This window comes from Pseudorasbora parva, chromosome 18 (genome assembly GCF_024679245.1).
Source record: "Pseudorasbora parva isolate DD20220531a chromosome 18, ASM2467924v1, whole genome shotgun sequence".
NCBI lineage: Eukaryota > Metazoa > Chordata > Actinopteri > Cypriniformes > Gobionidae > Pseudorasbora > Pseudorasbora parva.
The window spans coordinates 13,985,160-14,003,625 of NC_090189.1; the positions used below are offsets into that span (position 1 = coordinate 13,985,160).

Sequence of the window (18,466 nt, forward strand, 5' to 3'; positions counted from 1 at the left end):
TTTCATTTACATTGCACAGGGATGAGCATGCATGATACAAAACACCATAAGGTAAGGCACATGACCTCCACAGAGGCTTTCAAACTGGCAGCAAATTTATATAGTTACCCTGATAAAGAGATTACACAGAATTATTTTCAACTGGAGATGGGAGAGTGCAAGTATTTAGAGTAAAAGAACAGTGACTGATGTTCTTTGTGTACCATCTGAAAAAGGTTTCCTCCAAATTGTACTGATGAAAAAAAAAAATCCATCTCTTTAAAAATGAAACAATTAGTCAAAATACAATTTTATGAAGTCTTGAATTTGCTGCCTGGTCACATAGAAGAGAAAAACTACAAAGTACGGAGATATATGGAAAATACTTTGAAAAAAAACACCAACTATTGAACAATAAAAGACAAACATAAGTACATAAAAATTGATACAGGAGCAAAAAAAAAGTCATAAAAACGACTAAAAATCTGAACCTATGATTTCATGTGCAAACGCATTTCAAAGCACCCATTATACAAAGATCCATCAGGCTGCAAGTGTGCAAGGTAAAGTCTAAACCAGACACGATGCAATTAAGAGTGTCCAAAAGGCATGTACGGAAAGAACCAAATAAACAGATGCAATGTTTACATAAAAATAAATCATATGACTGGTTTGTTCCATAGCTTGGCTCTGAGAATATCTATAAAATCTTAGCAGGCATCTGTAGCTGGTTAGCTGGTGAGGTGACCCACCAGTCCAGGATGCAGAGCGTTTTTAAAAACGTCTGATCGGTGGAGGGATGGCATGTATAGGGCAGGGGCTCCTCCGGGATGGCCTGGTCCAGGATAGCCTTGCCCTGGGAGGGCTGTTCCACCCATGTGGGGCGGAGGTGGTGGACTCTGCTCATAATACCCTTCGGCACATTCGTCGTCAAAGGGCAATGCTAGGCGTTTTCCCTTTTGTCTACGGTTGCAGAACCAGACACGTACTACCTAAAGAAAAAGACAAACAACATCATGTAAAATGTTTTAGAAGCACTGACTAATTATGAAGGGTGCAAAGACTTTGAGGCATGCTTACATCTCTCTCTAAGCCTAGGTCATCAGATATGTGTGTGATCTCTAGAGTGTTGGGTTTGGGGCACTTCACAAAATACGACTCCAGAGCAGAGCGGACAGTGCCTTCCAAACTGGTTCTCCGCTTTCTTTTTCTTGTGTCAACGAACACCCGTTCAATTTTATACATCTGGAAGATATATAAAAAAATAAATTCCAATAAAAAGGCCCATGAGACAGATTAAACATGAATCACTGCATTGAAAGTTCAGATGTGTACAATAACATGTACAACTTGCAATACCATTGCACCTAGGTTGATATTCTACAGCGTACTGGACTATTTTTCTAAGCGGAAGCTTAAAGTCAATGTCCTAGTCAGAAAGTTGTCTATTAGCCATGAATGTCATGCATAGCCATGTACAGCTGCCAGTCAACGTTATTGAAGACTGCCATCATGTATGTAGGCGTACACATGAAAATTCTGATAATTTACTCAGACCCATCTCATTCAATTTCTCTTTAGTCAAAAAGAAATTAAGTTTGAGGGGAAAAAAAAAAAAAATTCCAGGATATTTCTCCATATAGTACATACCAATGGCAACCACCATTTTGAAGGTCCAAATCAATGCAGTTTCAAAGGACTTTGAAGGGCTTCAGAGTTCCCAGCTGAGAAATATAGGGTCTTATCTAGCAAAACGGTCTGTCATTTGTGGAAAATAAATTAATTTATATATACTTTTTAACCACGAATGCTTGACTTGAGTGTTGTAAATCTTCAACGTGCATGACATCACACTGTAAAGGTCACGTGACATAGTTGGAAGTTCTGATCCCAGGCCAGTGGCAGAAAAAACGTTCTCCAACTTGAAAAATAGTCCAACAGTTTTTTTTAACCTTTATTTTTGCAAAAGGCATTTGATTAAGTCTTTGCACGTTTGTTTTTACACTGGGACTGTACAGCACATGACCTTTCTGACATAGACGTCACACTGTGTGAAGAAATCACAACATTGAAGTTGAGTATTCATGGTTAAAAAGTACACGCTTTAATTGAAAATGACAGATCGGTTTGCTAGACAAGACCCTATTCGTGCAGACATTGATTTGGACCTTCAACCAGTTGGTTGCCATTGACCTAAACCTTTAATGCGAGCTTTTAAGCCAATTTTAGTTTAGAGTTCTAGGTTATAAAAAAATAATTCAATCACAACAAGAGCAATAGCAGCTATATTTAGAAAATGGATAAGGTAAATTTACATTTCTTTAGCATAATACCTGACTTCATTGTCAATTTAGAAGACATTGAGCTTCAAAGTTTCTGCATCCCATTCCACTTTGTAAATAGAGAACCACTTTGTTTCCTAAATAAAAAGCCTCAATTTAGGCTAAACATCACTTAGCCTATTGTAAATAAGTTCTCAGAATAAGAACTCAATTGACAAAAGTCAGATAGAACCTTTTAATTCCAATGTGTGCAGTTACACTGTAAAGCATAGGCCATAATTTTACCCTGCCCACCAAAATGGCACGGTACTATTCTAGCTAACATAGCCCGCGTGTTGTAAACAGGTGACTGAGGTAGAAAACTACCCTCAAGTTCAGTGACACTATAGATAGTGGGTTTTGAGCGCCCCTAGTGTAAATGTAGTGTACTTACATCCTGAGGGTTTTCTGAATTCTCGGCCTCATTCAACCACCTTTGTAGCAGCGGCTTCAGTTTACACATGTTCTTGAAACTAAGTTGGAGAGCCTCAAAGCGGCAGATAGTCGTCTGACTGAACATTTTGCCTAGACACAAGTACAATTAAATAAATCGAACAGTTCACATATACATTTATTTATTTATAATGGTTAAAGACCGTGAAACTCACCATACAAATTTCCAAGCGCGAGTCCCACGTCTGCCTGTGTGAAGCCCAGAGTGATGCGTTTGTGTTTGAGCTCTTTAGCGAACTGCTCCAAGTCTTCTGTGGTCAGGTTCTCCTAAAATGTATTTATAAAAGCAAAACAACTAAGTTATACGTACACTCAAACTCCTCTATATGTAACTAACTAAAAATAAACCCTCACCTCCTCCTCAGAATCACTGCAGCCTCCACTGGAGGACCCGCTGCTCCTGGCTGCGCTTTGCGCCTGACCCGAGGGGATGTTTGGCGCGGAGCCTCCGTTGAAAAATCCCGGGCTTCCGAACCCATTTCCGGGTGGAGACGGAGACAGAGAGGGAGATGATGCAGACGGTGTCGGGGGAGCTTGAGAAATATTAGCGGGGGAAGTGATGTGAGACAGTCCAGGCCAAAACGAAGGGTTCCAGGGCGTGTAATAATTCACCCCGGTGGGCACGGATGATGTCCCGGGAGCGAGATGATATTGTGACGGCTGCTTGTTTTCTTCACTGGCGTATTCATCAACATCTTTCTCTAGTTTGACCTCAGATGGCATCTTGATTTGTTCCCTGGTTTCAGCGATAGGCGGGCTGATGTTTGCTGGTTGGGTGGCTGCCGTGGCCCCGGCCACCTGCCCAGTGAACTCGGGGGCAGCAAACGGGTACCAGTGTTTGTGTTGCGTAAAATCACTACCTTGCAAATCGTTCGTTTTAAAATCGCCAGAAAAAGGGAAGAACGTTTGGTGTGTCGCCGGGCTGATTCCGTTGAAATGGGCTTTGTTAAAAAGCAGGTTTGGATCTTGAAGCATGCCGTGCGCAAACTGCAAGGACGCGCCGCCAAGTCCATCGAGGCCCGGGGCTTGAGAATACATGGCCCTGTTGATCTCGTAGGATCTGCAGTCTGCTCCTGTCGGGCTCTGCGCTCTCTCCGTCATCTTCCACAAAAAAGTTCTTTAGATTTCAAACAAGAAAGCGCTGAGACTGCAGGTTTGATAATCAATAATCGGCGATCAGTACCTCCATGCCAGGATGTTCTTGTAAAAACGAGCAAAGCAACACCTCTAAGCCTCAGATTGTGCGTCCCAACACCAGCCTGTGCTGAAAAGTATGAAGTTCTTGTGTGATTGCCATCAATTAGGCCTTTAGAATGAGCTAGGAACTCTCCAACTCTTCCCAATCTCAACTCTGATCCCGTCCCACGCAGGTTTTCCTAATCAATCGGAGTTGGAGGCTGGGGTCTTAAACATCTCCTCTCCTATTGGTCACCTGAGACAATAAGCCACAGCTGACTTTGTGAATGAACTTGGTTTTCTCATTGGGTGAGGACATTTTGAGAAAGTTAGATATGTAGCTAAATAGATATAAATGCATTTTCCAAAACTACACAAACTATATATAAAATCCTAATGAGAAAGTTGAACTTAATTCAAATCTTAAATGTATCTATATTCTGAAATGCATAATCTGTCATTTTGTTTTGAAGTAACAGGCAGTAACATTAAGCTGCATCTCTTATGCCTGTTGAGAATTTACAATGCAAATAGGACTATATTCATGCGTTTTATATTCATGCCACATTAAGTAAACTTTGTTTCAGTAATATGCACTTAATGAGTTGTTCTTGATAACGAAATTCTTAACATCCGTGGGAAAATCCACTTTATAGTGCACAAAATGAGCGGCAAGTTTTATGGTATTTTAAAGGCTATATTTATAACTCCGTGTACTATTGCTATACTTATAACTCAGATTTCATATAGCCTATATTGAATGTAACTATTTCAAACTATGTGGATTCACTTGTATTTTTCTCTGTTCTATTTGGTGAAGATAAATAAAAGATTAAATGTTTGTCTGTTGCTGATAAGCAATTGGATTACAAGCGTCACATCTCCCACCTTCAAGCTGCTTGTTGAACAAGATAAAAGCCGTTTTATACAAGGGTATTAATAAAAAAAAAAAGATGATACTACTGTGACGTGGAATAATGTCATTTAGTTCAGTTTTAAGTTTTAGTTCATTCATTTAGTTTAAATTGTATCCAATAAGAAATTAACTCTAAAAATCTAATCAGCAGGCTATTAGATGCTTAACAAAACTTTTTAATATATATATATATATATATATATATATATATATATATATATATATATATATATATATATATATATATATATATATATATATATATTAAAGACAGCAGTCAATGGATTCATACACTGTAAAAAATTCTTTAGAAAGTTCATTGAAATTAAAATTTTGAGTTAATACAAATGTTTTTTTTTTTGAGATTCGACAACCTTTATTAAAATATTATTAAATTATTTTGTAAGCATATTGGGTAATTGTGTGTGTTTTATTTCTGATGACGAAGTGAAACATGCCAAATAGTGCTATTTTCATGATTTATCACATTTTTTATGTGGTTCAGATACAATATTATTTTAAGTTTCTATTTATTAAACACATTTCCTTCTTTGATAAACTCAAATTTTTAATTTCAATAAACTCAAAATTTTAAGGCAACCAGGTTACTAACCTTTTTTAAGTTAAACCAACAAAAACCAACAAATAATTGTTTACAGTGTATAATGCAACAATTTATAGCCTGGGCTACTATGCTACTGTCTCAGATTATGATGCGAAAGCAGATTATGAAATCTGATGATTTTATTCCATATCACTTCTAATTTTCATCATATCCCTTTAAAAATGTACATACATTTCAAATGCATTAAAAACATGTTTTCTCCTTAATTTTAACACATTTTTAAAAATGTAGCCTATTTTAAAACCTATATTTAGGCGTTAGAATATATCTTAGAAGGATAGCTAGAAAGGCTTATTTATTCGATTTATACAATCAAAGTAGAATTTATCGAATTTTATTTAGCCTATTAATATATTAAAAGTTTAGTATGAGTGCGCGACAAACATTTTAAAGTTTGGTTGCCTAAAACTACAATAATTTCTAAATATTATATAGACCTATACATTATATATTGATTAGGCTAGGTCTAGCAAGTAGCGCAAGCTTCGTTCATGCGCTTACGGAATAATATAGAGCTTGCTTTTTGTTTCATTAAACGCTGTTTACAGTTTGGAAAAGCTCTACAGAAGCATCGATACAGCTGTGCACCCCCGACCGAGACGATCGGTGCAGATTGCGGCAGGAAGACGCGCCGCAGGAAAGTGGATGGGGGAGGCATTGTGCCAGAAGAGCCCGAGGCCCCCCGCCGCTTCCAGATCCAGAGTTGCGATGGCCGGCCATTAGCTGCCTTTCAGCACTGAACAATAAGTCTCAACCCTTTGATTCTTCCCCTACCCCCTCCTCTGAAACAAACAAAGTTTCAAAAAAGTCCTCAAAGTTTCACTAACACACTAAAGTCTCTCTCCAGCATACACATGCACGCATACGCTTACTGCATGGTAGACCTATGTTAAGGCATCCACACATATAACTCTTTGATTCCCTGTCTAATCCCTCTGATGCTTCGCCACCCACCCAGGGCACCACACACACACACACACACACACCGGCACCATCAGTGCAAGCACAGCCAACACAACTCAACAACAATCAACCCCCTGCCTTCAAACACACTCTTGCAGACCAGGAGCTATGGGTCACAACCGAGCTGTCCATCTCTCCTGGTCACAAAGCCGAGGAAAGGACACACAGGAGGCCTCCGGGGCCAGTCAAAGCTTTTAAATGACATCAAACCACTGCTGCAGGCTTTGTGCTGGCCCATGGACTTGGTGGGGATTGTTATGTAAAGTGCAGACAGAGGAGGAGAAAGTGGAAAGAGATGACACAGGCCGGTGGGGTGTGCAGCGAGGGACGGCAGAACCAGGATTAGGCCGCAAAACACTCCCGGGTGGCTCTGTTTGGCAGGCCGTGTCTATTTAGATGGCTTGTGCACTGGGAAATTTATACTCAGCGAATCTTTTCTTGAGATAACTTTATCAGAGTAAGCATGAACACACAAAGACAGGCACTGCACCGAGCTGTTTCCGGTTGCTATTAATGTGGAGCAAAATCATCACCCCACCCTTGTTTACATTTGATACATCAGCTTTTTTTTAGAATCACATATATGTGTGAACTAAATGCGTTTGGTGATAATAAAAGGGCGTATATATGGTTATGGTTGAGGCGAAATGGTTTGAAGATTGCAATCTGGGGGAAGGAAACACAAAACCAAACATGAAGCTCTTACATGTATCTAAAAAATAAAATTTAAATTTAAAAATTTTAAAATAAAATAATAATTATATATATATATATATATATATATATATATATATATATATATATATATATATATATATATATATATATATATATATTTTTTTTTTTTTTTTTCTCCATGTAGGAGGTTTTCATGTATAGCCATCTCGTTCTCTCTCTCTCTCCCCCACTTTCTCTCTCTCTCTCTCACACACACACACACACACACACACACACACACACACACACACACACACACACACACACACACACACACACACACACACACACACACACACACACACACACACACACACACACACACACACACACACACACACATGAAATGAAATAGGCTAGATAATTTTTTAATGTATTTTTTATAGATGCATGTAAGAGCTTCATGTTTGGTTTTGTTTCCTTCACCCAAATCTTCAAGCCATTTCATAATCTCCCTTTATTATAACATGGCATCTAAAGTATTATTTATATGAAATAAGGTTATTATAGAGAAAGTTTTTTGTTACTCGCAATAAAATAACATTAACAGAAATATTTTATTTCAACTACTTACCAAAACCAAAGTTAATATGTGTATGTGTGTGTGTGTGTGTGTGTGTGTGTGTGTGTGTGTGTGTGTGTAATTTTTAAAACAACAACTAATAAGAATGACAAAGACAATACAATTTAAACTTTATACAAACTAAAAATAAAAAATGCAACTAAAAATGTAACAAATTCAAATGATAGAAATATAATAATATCTAAATAATAATAATGATATATAATGGAAGTTGATTTTCAGTTGTTGACTGTATTCTTTTGAATAATGACAGCAGGAATATCTAGATAAATATATTCTATGTTATGCAATTTATCGTATTTCCAACATATAAATAACATCTTGTGCAACATGCCAAGACATAAAACCGTTGTGTGATATTAAAGGTCATTTTAATAGTTCCTTATTAATCTGACTTTATGTCTGGGGGGAAAAAGCTTGTTATCAGTGAAGATGTTTTTAAAACTTGAATGAATTTTGTAACATAAAGTATCTGATAAACAGGTTTGTGACCTCTTCCCTCTGCTCTATTCACTTATACAACCTGTCCGATGGCCTTTTGATTGCTTTTGACACCCTGCTGACGACTACTGCCTCTCTCCCCACATATCTTGATCAGGTGGCCTATGGCTGCCTTCCTCACCATTCATGGTCACAATGGCCTTTAATGGCTCTCCCCCCCATAGACACCTCCGTCAGGCTGGATCTGTGATGGGCTCCTCTGAACCACACCTTATGGGGCAGATAAGTGGCCCATCGCAGAAAAGAGCCTGCATTGGGGGGAGGTTGTGTCTGCTCTTGCCACGCTCTGTTTGGATGCTTGAGCTGGAGAGGACAAACATTTAATCTACAGTTTACTTTCAGAGAACAAGACTTTTCAGCGCCAACCTAAAACAAACATGAATAGAAATGAAACTGATAGATGTTTGGTTTATAATAATCAGTGATTTGAGGTCAAACATACAATGAAAGTCCTCCATATCCACAGGGTTGATGCAACACTATCCATACAATCCTACTTGATTTATAGAACAGTGCATTTAATGCACAAATATGACCCTGAACCATTATTATTCATTATTATTATAAGTAGCACAGGTATATTTTGTGGCAATAGCCAACAATACATTGTATGGGTCAAAATAATCACTTTTTCTTTTATGCCAAAATCATTAGGATATTAAGTAAAAATCATGTTCCATGAAGATATTTTGTAAATTTTTATCGTAAATATGTAAAACATGTATTATTAGTTAAAGGGCTTCATTTGGACAAATTTAAAAGGCCTTTTTTTGCATACCCAGATTCCAGATTTTCAAATAGCAGCATCTCGGCCAAATATCGTCCAATGCTAACAAACCATACAGCAATGGAAAGATTATTTATTCAACTCAATTGAAAAAAAATTGACCCTTTTGACTGGTTTTGTGGTCCAGGTTCACAAATGTGATGTAATTTGATGGGAAGCTATATATATATACACAATACAAAAAGGCATTTAACTGAATAATAGTATAAATTCTTTAATAATTAAACAAATGTGGTTTAAATACCCACTTGAAATATTTATATGCCATATACCATTTTAATAATTTTGAATAATGTTCAATACAATACCACTCATAAGTTTGGGGTCAGTAATAATATATATATATATATATATATATATATATATATATATATATATATATATATATATATATATATATATATATATATTAATGTTGCTGTTTTTATTGTGTTTTTAATCAGCTTCGGTGAGAAAAAAAAAAAAAAAAAAAAAAAAGGGTTACCGACACCAAACTTTTGAATGGTAGGACATATGCGTTACACTGCAAAAAATTAAGTAAACAAACAAAAAAATTCTATTTGAATCCAAACAAGACAGTTATTAACAGTTTTAGAACAGCAAATGTTGAATTATAACATTCATCACAGCTGTGATGGTATGATGTCATTATCAACCATACGCTTTAATGAAATACAATATAGTAGATTTATTTAAGTTTATTTCTTTATATATTTATTTACACTAAAGTGGCTTTAGCACAGGAATCACAACAGCTCCGTTTCATTCTGACTAGTATTCCCTGACACAATCTTTATATCATTAAATAAAATTAATTTGATTTTTTCTGAGGGGTACAAACAAACAAACAAACAAACAAACAAACAAACGAGACATCATACTTCATTGAAAAACATACAGAGGAAAAATTACTAAAGTGACAAAAAAAACGTCTTAATTAGAAAAAAAGAATATATTATTTTGTTTTAGATCAGCACTGATGAAGACAACCAAATGTTGATAATAAGAAAATAATATTCAGATAAGGAGAGACAAAATACAATGTGTGAGAGCCCACTGTGTATTTCTTATACACACTAAGAAGAAGAGGTGCTTCTGGAGAACACTGCTTAAAAAATGACATCCAACCAAAAGAGATGCTTATAAAGATACCTATAGAGGAAGTACATGACCCTTATGAAGAGGAATGATTTTAAAAGGGAGGAGACCTTAAAAGCTAGTGAGAGAAAACCAACACCAGACTTAAAGAATAAAGCTGTGGTGTAAAGAAACCGCATGAAAAGGCTGGTTGAGTTTTTCACTGAGAGTTTGCGGTGCAGTTCTTTCAGATTTATCGGCATCTGAGTACAAGAAACACTTCTTAACCACTGCTGTCTTTTACTTTATTTTCCTTATAGTTGTTCTACATATTTTCACTTCTTCAGTATCTTTAGAGTTTGGGTATCTTTTCACTTTGTTGAGATGGGTCTGACGTACCCTCAGATGTTCCAGGAAAAACAGTCTCATAGTTTTTTTTTCCTTTTCATTTAAGTATGGATGTCATCATTTGTATGTGGTACAACTTCACCCTATGGAGGAATGCTTTTAGGTGTGTTAGGCCTATTGTAAAAGTAAGCAGGGGTGTGTGTCCAGGTCACTTTTGATTTCTCTGGGAGTGGATGGTGGAGTCGTCAAACAGTGGGTTTTTCACCTCCATCTCTCCAGTCTGCAGAAAACAAAAAAAGAAGATTTTGTCAAACATAGTAGTCATTATTGTTTCTGGTCAGAACTGCTTCTTTTTGTTTGTCTTAGGACTGGACCAGGAAAGCATCTCTACACCACATACACGTGGCTCTTAAAGTGTGTGTGTTTGTTTGTGTGTACACACATGTATATAGCGGTCAAAAGTTTGGAAACATTACTATTACTAACATTACTGTTTTTGAAAGAAGTCTCTTATGCTCATCAAGCTTGCATTTATTTGATCAAGAACAGAGAAAAAAAACGGTATAATATTCTCCATTCTCCCAATACTCCAGTCTTCAGTGTCACATGATCCTTCAGAAATCATTCTAATATGCAGATTTATTATCAATGTTGGAAGCAGTTGTGCTGCTTAATATTTTTTTTTTATCACCTGTGATACATTTTTTTCTTTTCAGGATTCTTTGATGAATAAAAATTTAAAAAAGAACAGTATTTTTAAAAAAAATAGAAATATTTTTTACATACATTTTAGATACATTTTTTTCTTTTCAGGATTATTTGATGAATAAAAAGTAAAAAAAGAACAGTATTTAAAAAAAAAGAAATATTTTGTAATAATATACACTGCCGTTTAACAGTTTGGGGTCAGTCATTTTTTTCTCTTTCTAGTTTTGAAAGAAATGAATACCTTTATTCAGCAAGTATGTGTTAAATAGCAAAAAAAGGTGATAGTAAAGTTTTTTCCCCATATATTTTTATTTTAAGCTGTTCTTTTTAACTGTTTACTCATCCTGAAAAAGTATCACAAGTTCCAAAAAAATATTAAGCAGCACAACTGTTTCCAACATTTATAATAAATCAGCATATTAGAATGATTTCTGAAGGATCATGTGACACTGAAGACTGGAGTAATGATGCTGAAAATTCAGCTTTATCATCACAGACATAAATTATATTTTAAAGTATATTCAAATAGAAAAACACTATTTTAAATTGAAATAATATTTCACAATATTACAGTTTTTTTCTGTACTACTGATCAAATAAATGCAGGCTTGATGAGCATAAGAGACTTCTTTCAAAAACATTTAAAATAGTAATGTTTCCAAACTTTTGACCTGTGCTCTATATATTGTGGAGAATTTATGTTTTGTTTTTGTTAATCATAACTAACATTTCTTTTTCTTGCTGAATTATAACATGAATATGCTTTGGAAACTAGCTGTCCCTAAGACTTGGGTCAAAGAGTCTCTGAATCATGTCTGAACAAAACAAAAGGGGAAACAAAACCAGACAAATGTCAAAACATCCAAACTTCCATTTTACCCAGTAACCTAAAAGTCTTCTGAAATATACATATGAAGAACTTTAGAATCATATTGTAGAAAAATTAGGACACCTTTGCCATGTTCTTATTCTATACAAACTGTTGTATTCTCTTTGCAGGGGGATTCTCTCTAAAATTGGTCAGAGATCTGAAGGCATCGTTTGGAGTCTGTTTAAATTGTATATATATATATATATATATACATACATACATACATACATACATACATACATACACACACAGTTTGTTAGATAAGTGAGGGATAGAGATGCAAAAAAAAGTGTACACACCGGTGCCAGTCCAGGGCACTCGTACACAGTGAAATCTCCCTCTTCATTCTCCTCATCTGACGTGGCCCCAGACTCTGAGACTTTAGGTTCTGCTTTATGTCTGTAGAAAATAACAAATAATAATTAATGGTTATACCTGATATAATATGGACCACCTTTTATGATACTTTCATGCAAAGTTTAGTAAATTAATCTCTCAAAATGCAATGGATACTTCGACTTTGTTATCATGATGTCATCATTTTTGCACAATAGGGACATATCAAAATATGTTTCTACATTTCATAAACAGTAGTCCAAACTTAAAAAGGATGAAAACTTTACGCCTCTAACTAAAACGTTTTTTTTTTCTTTTCTTTTTTTTCTTCACTAAATAATGCAGGTTATTGTTTTTTTTTAAATTACAATACAAATGCAAGTCATTTTTGGCTAACATATTGGCTTTTCACACTGACCCATTTTAAATGCATTACATGGATATTTAAAAAAAGAGAGACAAAATATTTTTTTATACTAGTACATGTAATATAAACTGTCACAAATGCCACTTAACTCAACCCAGTAGTCTTAACATTATTTATATACACGAAAGTGGAAGGAAATGAGCGAGGAACATTGGTGTTTTTACAAACACACGCGTTTTTAATTAGCAATCTCCTAAAGCGACTTGTGATAAAAATGCTCAAATTATGTTAAAGGAAATCACCAGAACAGAGAGCGGTGAAGAGAAAAGGCATGCTAAAGTGACTGAACTAATCAACAGGTCATGTTTTGGGCTTACTTCTCCATTGAGAGCATCTGTTGTTTCTGATGCTGGTAGTGATACATCTGAGCACTGTGAGCCAGTGTTTTATCCCCAGACTAAAACATGGAAAGAAAATGCTCGTAAACACTTAAATCTTACAAGACGAAGTACTCAAGTGTTTATAGTATTTTCTGGATGCATGAATTGGTATTAATACGAATTCTCTTACAGAAGTATTGTTGCGCTCAGAGCCCGCGGCATTAAACGCAGGGTAATCGACCTTCTGAGCCAGATGAGATTCTCTCTGAAACCTATGTGGAAAAAAAAAGGTTTGCAATAGAAAACTCTGAGATTTACACTTACATAATTTCCTAAAATATTAGTTATTTGCAAAAGGTGCACTGTACTGAAGATAGAATATAAAACTATAAAATATTTTTAGAATATAAATAAAAAACACTTTAAAAAGTGATAAAGGATAAAGCAAAATTATGTATAATGCACTGAAAAACTACAATAATAATAATAAAAATATATTATTTTAAACACAAAATTAAAAAAACCACACTGACAACAAAAGTTCTTCAAAAGATAAAAAAATATATATATTACACACACACACACACACATTTGTATGTATACTTATAACTCCTGCATTATTTTATAATAAGTTTTATAACATATATTATAATTCTATTATTTATCATATGCAGTCCAAAATAAACTAGCAATATTTTCATTTTCCTTTCTTTGGTTAAATACTGGAGATCCCATTTTTATTTAGAAGGGTTATCTTCATTAGTTTTTGAACAGGGAGTTTGTTTGAAATTGACAGATTGTCACAAAAACTGATAATAAAGAATAACAATAATAAAAAGATTCAATTTACCTGATCCAGCAGACGGCAGCAACAACGAGTGCCACGGCCCCCACAATAATGCACAAGGATATCATCACTGCTCCCAGCGACACAAACACACACAATTATAGAAGACAGAAACAGAGACAGACAAGAAAACTTGAGGAGGACTGTCATAAACAGAAGATTTTGCTTCATTAAAAAGGGACGCACTCAGTGGCACTGTAAAGAGAGCGCAGTGTGTAAATTGATAAATGCCAGACAGATTTCCACATTATTCAGAGAGGCTCACAATATGCTAACATTCGAGGACAAGCCGGTTATAAAAATGCAAAATATCATGTGATGGGCCAGCTGTTAAAATGTCATCTTTGTCGGGGATGTAGGCCAGCCAAACCATAGTAAATGCGGTAAAATGACATTAAAATGAGTGCATCTCGATTTCTGTGGAAACCGGGTCAGAGCATGCTGGAATGATCAAAGGCGTCACTTCAACACAATCATAATTAGACGTGAATCAAAAGACACGTACAGACTAGCAGGCTGTCTCTGGAAGGGTGGGGGTAAGCGATCGGCCCATGGCGGTTGGACGAGTTTGTGATTGGCTGGTGAGATTTAGGTGTGTGGTGTTGTGGTGTCGACGGACTTCCAGTTGTTGGTTCTAAAGCTGGTTTGCTCAGACTCTTCTGCTTCGATTCTGACTGGGATTGTGGAGGAGACTGTAAGTGAGAGTCTATAGAGGGGATGGAGAGAGCGAGAGAGAGAGAGAGAGAGAGAGAGCGAGAGAGCGAGAGAGAGAGAGAGAGAGAGAGAGAGAGAGAGAGAGAGAGAGAGAGAGAAAACATTACAATTATTATTTTTCTCTCATGTCCCTAAATACTACATTCTGATTTGCAGTGTTTTTCCACTTTTAACTAAGTGGCAAAGGCTTCGCTATCCAAAGCTGCCGTTACATGTCAAGTCCAGTGGTGGAATGTAATGAAACACAAATACTTCATTACTTTACTTAAGTACATTTTTCATGTATCTGTACTTTACTTAAGTAGAATCAATAGTGCATACTTTTTACTTTTACTTCGTTACATTTTGCAGCAAATATTTTACTTTCTACTCCACTATATTTCTACAACGTTTCGTTACATTTTCTGATCAGTTTCAGGGCTTGAGATTAAGGTTTGTTCGGATAATTAATGGATAATAATGTCTGAACTGACGGTTGCGCTGTTGACAATCGCGCAGCCTCTCGAGGAGAAATGGAAACAAACCAAAGCCACTCCTACAGAGAAACTCAGTAACATACTGCTGTAAATATTCAAAATGTGAAGGTTTTTATATTTTATAATGTATAATACAGTTAAAAAACATCACATGACACGACCAAGAGTGCTGTTTTCCTGAATACCATCACCACTGAAAATGTGACACTGATTTCATGACAGTTCCATAAACAATTAATTAAAATTAGTCACTTAACTTTTAGATGCAATATAAACTGCTTTTGTTCTATTACAGCAGCGAAAATATTTCCAAGATCAGATCATAATTCCACATCAGAACCACAACGCATCTCACAGCAATAGCGTTAATGAATGATTCAGCGTTGACTGAATCGGTTGAATCAAAGATTCAATGACCTGCTCGTAAACGACTGGCTCATTCATGAACGAATCAGCCGTTTGAACGAACCGACTCAATGACCTCAATGACCTCAATGACTCATTAAGACCTGCCGCCACCTACTGGTAGGCTAGTTTAGTTTCATGTTTAAACATTCTTTCCAACGTTTCTTATTGTATTAAAAATATATAGTTAAAACAATCTCATAACATTATTTAATGCAGTTGTAATTTGTCAGTGTAAATTATTTAATTTAACAACCATATAGCGTTATTCTAACTTAATTCATTGATCAAATTTAAGAATATAAAAGGAAAGCTGAAGCATATCCTATATTTAAATTAAAGGTGCACTATGGAACTTTCCGTCCACTGGAGGGCGCCTATTCAAAACAAATGCCTAGTTTGATGACGCAACGTGTGAGCGCAGCATCTTGGGAGATGTGGTCTTCTCATCACAGCCGGTGGAAAATAGGACTCGGGCAGAAATCAGGTTCATGCATGCGGTTATTAACATTACTGTAGTCTAAAGCAGAGCAGGACCGAGTGTTATGGACCTGAGCACAGCTGCTGGAGCGATTGTTAAACAAATACCCGCCTCGCGAATACCGGGACTTTTATTATGACGGGACGGGAGACAGTCGCCGGGCGCCTGCACTGATCCGCTCTTCCGGTCATGATTTTGAGGTAAGGGAGCTCTGTTTATCATATTAGATACAAGTATGTTTAAAACGATGTTATGACGTTATGACTTTACTCCGTGCGTTCACTTGTTCACACTGCTAAGAGTAAAGCGCTCCTGCCAAATAAAAGCCGAAACCGAGGGTAACGCAGATATGACGCAATTGACAGGCGACTCTGTCAAACGCTATGCTGAAACGTCCCTGTCCTTAGTTAAAATAGCAATTTTCTCACAATTTACAAATAGTTGGAAACATCTGGGATATTGTAGGAACTCAACTAAACAAAATATATAACACTGGCCTAGTGGTTTTTGGATATTTTACTGCAAAAATACTACATAGTGCACCTTTAATGTTACTTCTGAATATTGATATTTAACTCTGCAGATGACCCTGATATTGTGAGTCAGAATGTAAACTGGGCAACAGATGATAAGCACAATTAGCCTACATTAACCCAAAACAAACTGAATTAAAACGCCACAGCCCATACCGTTTTCTTCTTTTTAATTATTAGAATATAGACATTAAGAGAATCAATTGTTATACAAGTACTTTTACTTTTAATATTAAAAGTACATTTAAAATCAAGTACTTTTTTACTTTTACTGAAGTAGGATTGTCGTTGTAGTACTTCTACTTTTACCTAAGTAAATATGGCTCTGGTTATTTGTACTTTTACTTAAGTACTGAGATTCAGTACTTCCTCCACCACTGGTCAAGTCACACCACATTGAAACTAAAACTTTGGCTTTTTGGTTTTTGAAGAAATTCAGAAGGGTTTGTTATGAATCATGACCAATAAACCCGCTAAACTACTAAAATAAACATAACCACACATATTTTAAGATCACATAGGTTCAAACCTGGCTGCTTGACTTCTGACTTTTGCTGTTTGGCAATGATAGATGACAGATAGTCGATTTCTTCATCGACAATAGGATATGAGGATGCTTTATCTGTGAAAACAAAAACAGAGCTGAATTTCATATGATAAAAATACAAAAATCATGGCACCATGTCTTACAAACAACTTACCACATATAGTTCTTGAACTTAGTTTACACTCAATTGCACAGGGAGTGTAGTATGAAAATTTATAATAATTCATATATATTATATATGAGAGCATTAGACTGATGATTGGACCGTGTGTGTCCTGAGAGTGAGAGTGTGCCAGGGTGTTGTTTGTTTGACACGCTCTAAACAGAAAACAAAAGCAGCACATGGTTTAATGGTGCGTTTGGCCAGACAGTAAGCTGCATTCCAAGACTATGGAAGATCGTCCCCCCGGGCAACCAGTCGGAGTGTGTGTGTGTGTGTGTGTGTGTGTGTGCGTGTGTGTGGCCAATGAGAGGGGGTGTAAGATCGTTCATTACATCTCACACACAGAAACTCCTAGAACATTCAGTAAAATGTTTCGAAAGAACTTATTCACTGAAAGGAAGCAAAACTCTATTGTCATCTTCAGCTCTGCAGCGAATTTCAAATAATTATGACGTATGCAAATTTGGACACAAATGTGGGGCGGAGAGCTGAAGTGGTTAAATAAATCTATAAAAAAATAAAATACATTGTTAAAATAAGTCTGTCTTAGCACTCCAAAGCGTTTTTGGAGTGCAGTATTATTTGTATTTAAAGTGTTATTTTTGAATTTTTGGTATTATTAAGAATTTTTAAATATTAACCAGCATAATAATATATATAACAATAAATATTAAATACATAATAAACGACACACAAGTATTCAATATACATTACCCAGCCCTAGTTGGTTAATTTTATAATGGCAACAATATATATATATATATATATATATAATATATATATAATATATATATATATATATATAAAACAAACACAAAACTTTTTTTTTCAATTTGTGCCTAAAATCAGCTCTAATCTTATATTTATATTTATATAAATCTAATTTTATATTTATATTTAATAAACAATACATCATAAATATTCAATATATTGTCCAGCCATAGTTGGTTAATTTTATATAGCATCTGTTCCTGAAGCGGTTTAATTTTTTATAAAATGAACTAAATACATTTTAAATGTAATATAAATAAATAATTTTATCACTCAGTCCTATTTTGTTAATATTATATATTCAAAATAATATAAAATATATTGCAAACTTCAATTACATCAAACAGCCATAGTTGGTTAATTTTAAAAAGTCTGTATTGCAAAAAATACTGCTATAAACCACCCCTAGTTGATTACTTAA

At 35.4% G+C, this 18,466-nt stretch overlaps 2 protein-coding genes across 2 annotated transcripts in view; both read right to left on the reverse strand.

The window, feature by feature from the left end:
* Positions 1-239: 239 nt before the first annotated feature.
* Positions 240-4,635, reverse strand: pou5f3 (POU domain, class 5, transcription factor 3). Its single transcript, XM_067424742.1, has 5 exons — positions 3,108-4,635; positions 2,909-3,020; positions 2,695-2,825; positions 1,060-1,224; positions 240-971 (listed from the first exon to the last, which is right to left on the reverse strand). The coding sequence occupies exons 1-5, from the start codon at positions 3,852-3,854 to the stop codon at positions 711-713; spliced, it is 1,416 nt and encodes a 471-aa protein (XP_067280843.1). The 5' UTR covers positions 3,855-4,635; the 3' UTR covers positions 240-710.
* Positions 4,636-9,704: 5,069 nt separating this feature from the next.
* npdc1a (neural proliferation, differentiation and control, 1a) overlaps positions 9,705-18,466 on the reverse strand; it is a 31,964-nt gene continuing 23,202 nt past the window's right edge. The window contains exons 3-9 of the mRNA XM_067424774.1: positions 17,094-17,186; positions 14,461-14,661; positions 13,959-14,025; positions 13,299-13,380; positions 13,106-13,185; positions 12,325-12,424; positions 9,705-10,726 (exon numbers count right to left, since the gene is read on the reverse strand). Coding sequence (XP_067280875.1) covers positions 10,655-10,726; positions 12,325-12,424; positions 13,106-13,185; positions 13,299-13,380; positions 13,959-14,025; positions 14,461-14,661; positions 17,094-17,186 — 695 coding nt within the window. The 3' untranslated portion in view covers positions 9,705-10,654. The remainder of the gene's footprint in view (positions 10,727-12,324; positions 12,425-13,105; positions 13,186-13,298; positions 13,381-13,958; positions 14,026-14,460; positions 14,662-17,093; positions 17,187-18,466) is intronic.

Coding starts and splice junctions, on each gene's coding strand:
- pou5f3 (XM_067424742.1), bottom strand. CDS start 3,854: ATGACGGAGAGAGCGCAGAGCCCGACAGGAGCAGACTGCAGATCCTAC. Junction 2,826..2,908: donor CGCGCTTGGAAATTTGTATG/GTGAGTTTCACG, acceptor ACTTGTGTCTAG/GCAAAATGTTCAGTCAGACG. Junction 1,225..2,694: donor ATTCAGAAAACCCTCAGGAT/GTAAGTACACTA, acceptor TATATCTTCCAG/ATGTATAAAATTGAACGGGT.